A 6,000-nucleotide genomic window follows, 5' to 3' on the forward strand; every position below is an offset into this window, starting at 1 on the left:
ATTTGTGCAACCGATGATTGATAAAATCAGGTGTAATGCACGACATGTGATTCAATTTGCATATGCAGGTTGCGTTTTAGTGTCAGTTTTCTGCGGTCTGTCATGTGATATGATAACAATGCTCTTCTAGTCATTATGATTCAGAAGTGCGGGTCAGTCACCTAACAGCTCTTGAAAGTGTCGCCGTGTTTATCATGCGCGCAGCAGCGAGGAGGACCTAACTGAAACCACCCAGGCCTCAGCACTAATTTTAAGATGAAGTGTTGCAATGTGCGCCGAAAGCCTGTCTTCGTTATTGTTAACCGTGTCCTCATCTCTGAAGCTACATCTCTCTCCCCCTTCCTGCAGATCGACGTAGTGAACACGTTCAAGAGCGGGACTTCCTTTCATGGCGCTCTGAGACGCCAGTCCTCCACCACCAGCCAGAATCAGGATGTAACCAATGTTTCTAGTCCTAGTCACGTTTCCTTGTCCAATGCCCTTTCCTCTCCTACCAGCACTGCTGCTGCTCCCTCTGGGCGTGAGTGAGACTCTTCTCTGGGTGTCTGTCAGGGATGCCTCTGTGACATCAGAGCAGGGGCCGGCCAATCACAGCGACGAGCACAACGCTGTGAATCTTTTGGTCATGTTGTTTTCAGTTGCTAACCGATTAGCCTACCAAGCTAATGCATCCCACGGATTTGATCGCACGCAAACAGTACAAAAATTAGATACGAAATTGCTCCACCAATGTCGATAGCTGATTATAAATGGAAGATGACATTTATATTTCATAACTTTCTGAACGATGTTAATTCCTAGAATGACTATTAATGTTGAACAGAAAAATGGTTTAGTATATACAGAGCACAAATTCAGAGTCCTCTTTTGATTGATAGGATATATCCGCCCTGATCGTCGGCTGATTTAAACTCAGACAGCCGACAATGTGAAAAATTGCTACCGATACCGATGATAAGCCGCTTTATCGGTGCATCTCTAACACAATATTGTACCATTATTAGTTTAGCCACTAGAACAGGAAGGCCTGCATGTGAAAAAACGGTACCATACTTTGATATGTACTCTAGTACACTGTTGTTATGGCAAATAAACACTACAATATATTACAGTATTTCAGATGCATTATATTCAGATTCAATCTCTAAACAGACTTCTCTTATACATTATACTTGCCTATATTATCTACATTGAAATAATGTTATTTAGTATTTACACGATCAACTGGAACCGGATGATAGTATAGTTTTAGTCAGTCCACCCGCATTGGTCCAGTATCTGCTTGAACAGGCAAAATAAAGCGGTTAACTGGTCTTCCAGATCTGTTATCTCGGTGTTCGATGGGTTTCGGTCACTTGTGCGCTGGTCAGACTGGAAGATTAGCTTAACCAGCAGGTCATTGTCTAAAGGCATCCCTGAAAATCTGCTTTACTTCTGATTTTCTCTTACTCTTCATGTCACTGTTTATCAGATCATCTTTAACCCACTTTTCAGAAAAAAACATGTGTTTCAATGTACCATGTGTTTGTTCTCCCCAGAGTGCTAAGAGCCCTGGACTAAGGGTGCAGCCTACGGAGTGAATTTAAGGTTGTGAGTCCCTCCATTGTCCGTCGCAAAATTGATGTGAACTAATATTCCACCAACAAACTCACCAGGCTGGGTAAACATTCAAGTATAGCCAATGATATCAGTTCCGACTCGACTGAAGCCCATCACGTCCGAGGCTGCATTGTTGAACTTGCGCAAGACTGTTCGGTTTTTCTTCCTGTGATTTTTCTCTCCACACAGCTACGAAGACGCGTGAAGAGAGTGGCGACTCCTCCCCATAGTCTTGTCTCTTTTGTCGTCTGTGTGGTATAAATCGGAGGCCGCAGGAGGCCCACAGCGACCCATCTCGTGTCTCGTGGCTTTACTCTGTTGGTCATGTAGTCCGCTTTGTCAGTCAGTCGCAGAGCTAAACGCTAGGCCAGTCTTCATCTATGTACTTCGTTCTGACATTCGTTTTCATCTGTCATTCAGATCAGTCTGTGTTGAACTGGTTAGAGTTGAGTTTGCGCTGGCTGTGATGCTAGGGAAATGCCTTATTACAGAATGTATGGGCCAGTTAGGGGCGCGATTAGTTCCATATTTTTATATAAGAACCAAAAATTGGCTACTTTATTTCTATAATTATATTAAAGGGTCATTCTCTCAAAACATATAATTCGGTAACACAATAAAAAGTATGAATAAAGATAATTGTGTTCTTTGTCTTGCTCAAAGAATACTTTTAACATAGAAATGAATTCTTACGATTTTTCGGCTGTTATCGTAATGAGATTTTTATGATTTAATTTAGAAAATAATGTTAAAATGTGATTAAACATGGCGGCCCTTGTTTTTGATGCCTTAAAGGGGAATTTGTTGATGCAAGTAGCTTTAAAATAATAATGCATGACGTCTTGGAAGAATCACACATAAATTTAAATAATCAGACTCAACAACAGGTATATTGATGACCCTATTTTTATGTTAGCAATACATAAGGGCTCTGTTCCAAATCCTAGTGTACTACCTCATTTTCATAGCCGATTACCTTTTAAGGGGATCCCTTTCAACAATTTTCATCAATTCATAGTTTAATATAACTATACATTAGAGTTTAATATTAGCATGTTGCTAATCTAACAACCTAGTAATTTGAACAAAGTGTAACAAAACTCAAATCGTGTTTCATGGTCCAATACAATTTTGATTACAAGTGTAATTGGCACATTTTAGGCTAACTCATAATGTCATTTGTATGCTTTAGTATGATCTGTTTTCACTCCAGTTATGGTTTAAGGGTGGCACCTGCTTTCTTGTAATGATCGTATGCTTTAGTATGTTTCACATTGTGAAATCTGAGAAAATAGATGCATTATTTCATGAGATCATGTTAGACAGTCAAATATTCCTTTGCTTTTATATAACTTAAATTAATGAAAAATCTTCATAGTCAACCGGGTCCTTGACTCCATAAGAGTTTTGGGTGAATTGATTTTAGGCACAGTGCATTCTCATTGACATTAAAGCCACAATATGGAATAATTTTGTTATGAAGTATCCCCAAATCACTTTTGCACAGTGTGATATATTCCATGCAGTGGTCTACTTACATTATTCCAAATGTTCCCAAGAATGTGCAAATCCACAGAAATTCCTATTTACAATAATGTCCCGTCCCTTGTCTCCCTTGTGTTTGTGGCATATCAGTGACTTAATATCCGCTTAATATCTGTTGTTCTGTTATTATGGATCTTTTGGCGAGTAAAGGAAACCCAAAAAAGCGTAAACGTAGTTTACTCTTTAAACGACGACTGTATGACTGTTTTAAACACGTTAAACTGTGTAGCCTTACGCTACCAGATCAATTGACAAAGTCCAGTATCATTCGCGGGCTAACGTAGCATTACATTAGCTAATTCATTACGATGACATCCAATAAAATGAATTTGTTACCTCGTCCGTGAACATGATGGGCGATCTCCATACGCCTCTGGATGTCCCATGTCCCATTATTCCACTCTCCTACATGACGTCATTTAGCTTTGCCATTTGTTGTTGTTTCGAAAGTGCGCCATCTAGCGGCCCAAATGTACATATTGTGGCTTTAACCGTGAAAGACACATGCAATGACATCTTAGATGTTGGTGTAATTATTTTAGAAGGTAGCATACATGGGTTGCTTGCTTTTGTAGATTTAAGTGTTCTGTACAGTAGGGTTTGTAACCGAGCCACAGAAGCATTATGAGCCCGCTTTTAGAAAACATTTTAAACTTTCAAAAGGAATTATTGGCTCTTTTCTTTTTTCTGCAAAAGTGTATTAGTGTAGTCTTCTAAACCTGGACAAAGACCATTTTCAGCCTATACTTGAGTGTTTACACAGAGACGCATGGAGTTGTTGAAAGAACAGACGTTGCGTTTGTTCTCGTCTCTTCTTCTTCCACAGTCTGTGTGCCTGTGTTCATCTGAACATTTCCACGTGGTGTTGTCCTGAGCTGCATGTTTCGTGTCGTGTGTAGTCGTTGTGTTGGCTTGTCAAGCTTTTGTTTGCCACTGTTGTGTCGTGACCCAATGCTCTCGTAGCATAGGATCCACTGTCCCAGTCATCCTGTATTGAGTGTTTTTGTGTTGACATTATACCTCCAACCTCATTCTGGATCTCAAATGCTAATCTTTTCCTTTGACTTTCCACCAAATGTTTCCAACTTGCATGTTGTTATTTCTTTTGTTTCATTTTGGTTGTGTTGAATTAACAATGCTTGTCTCTAGGTATACAGCTCTTTGGACCTTTTGAACACTGTATACTGTATTGTGTACTGTACGGTACATAAAAGCATTGCCTATGTTTTCTTGTTTCTTTTGACAGTCGCTTTATTTTTCCATGAGTTTGAGTGACCTACCCTTGAGTTGCTTTGAACTTTTTTCCATGCAAACGCTAAACCGTCAGTGCACGGTGTAGAATAAGCGGATGCTTCCCAAACGTTAAGGCGATAGACTGCTGACTTTCCTTCTTCCTGACAGTCTCCAAAAATGCCTTTTAAGCATCTGACGTTGTTCTTTTCCTCACGCAGATACGCGTCGTGAACGCATTTCGTAGCTCGCTCTACGAAGGCTTGGAAAAACCCGAATCCAGAACCTCCATCCACAATTTCATGACTCACCCGGAGTTTAGAATAGAGGACTCGACGCCCCACATTCCTCTCATAGACGACATCGACATGGATGACGAGGCCGCCACGAAGAACTCCACTCAACCCTCGTCTCCCAACAAGAACAACAACGCCATCGACAGCGGTATCAATCTGACTATCGACACGAGTAAATCTGCTGCGTCCTCCATTACCGGGAGCCCGCTTCATAGCCTGGAGACATCGCTTTAGCCACCTCGCACCGGAGATTGTCCACTAACCGTCTTAGACTAAACCTTACTAAACAAGCGCCCGTTGACTGAAGGTGCGGTCACGTTCTTTTGTTGTGTAGGAACGGGATTGGACGGACGGACTTCTTTACGTTCTACTGGAGAAACAGCGTGAGAAACATCACCACTCCTTTTTCCTGAGGAAACGAGAGACTACTTGAGTAATTTAAAGCTATTATTAATGTCGCTCCTGCATGAATGTACATTACCCAGGTTTTTCTTTGAAGAAGGGTTTATTTTTATTGAAATGGTCGGATTGGATTGGGCGGGACGTGCGGTCGACGGCTATTTTAAGACAGCTTCTCTGATTCGCTGATCTGTGAGTGTTGTGTGTGGCATGTATCTCATTGTATAGATTTCTTTGGTCAAGGTGTATCCGGGCTCAACTTGCACAGTAGATCCGCACCTGCCGGAAAGGAGAAACCCTTAGAATTTATTAAGCGTACATATATATTTATAGATCCATTATAAATATATATTTACAGAGTTGATCTTTATTTGTTGGCATGTTGCCTTGTTCTGCTTCAATGACTCTTAACTACTTTAACTTATTTATGTCCTAAAAAGAATGTAATTTGTTTACAAAACCTGTAGATACGTCCTGGTTTCTTTGTAGGGTTCAAAACCACGCAGCAGACGTAGACAGTTGTTCAGTTTCTCCTCTAGGTGTTTTATTACCAATTGTGTGCTGGACTTGCCTGCTATTTTGTCAACTAATGTAGATCTTTTTTAGAGGATAACAAAAAGAAACCAAAACATAGTGGGATATAGCCTAGCGTTAATGTGGCATCTTAGTATTACACGAACCACGCCGAGCGCCTCCGAGCACCCTCGTCCGAAAAAAGAACCGGATCTTCATCGTGAAGACGTTTGGAATACAATTCGAAGCTCGAACGATCTCGCGGTCACGTGAACGGATACTTCAGGTCGGGTTGAAATGTTTTCTTTGGGAATGAAAAAGATGGATTTTATGTTGGAAACATGTTAACTGCTCAAACTTCTATTTGGCATCTCTGTACGGAAATCAAAATTGTGTTCAAATCTTGTGCTATATTGTG

General features: G+C 40.7%; 1 protein-coding gene across 1 annotated transcript in view; it reads left to right on the forward strand.

The window, feature by feature from the left end:
• Positions 1–4,904, forward strand: part of atp2b2 (ATPase plasma membrane Ca2+ transporting 2) — a gene marked incomplete at its 3' end in the record, with an annotated part of 74,845 nt that extends 69,941 nt beyond the window's left edge. The window contains exon 23 of the mRNA XM_079482383.1: positions 4,596–4,904. Within this exon, the coding sequence (XP_079338509.1) occupies positions 4,596–4,904 (309 nt within the window). The remainder of the gene's footprint in view (positions 1–4,595) is intronic.
• Between the last annotated feature and the right edge of the window lie 1,096 nt (positions 4,905–6,000).

Source organism: Barbatula barbatula, assembly GCF_947034865.1.
Source record: "Barbatula barbatula genome assembly, chromosome: 20".
NCBI lineage: Eukaryota > Metazoa > Chordata > Actinopteri > Cypriniformes > Nemacheilidae > Barbatula > Barbatula barbatula.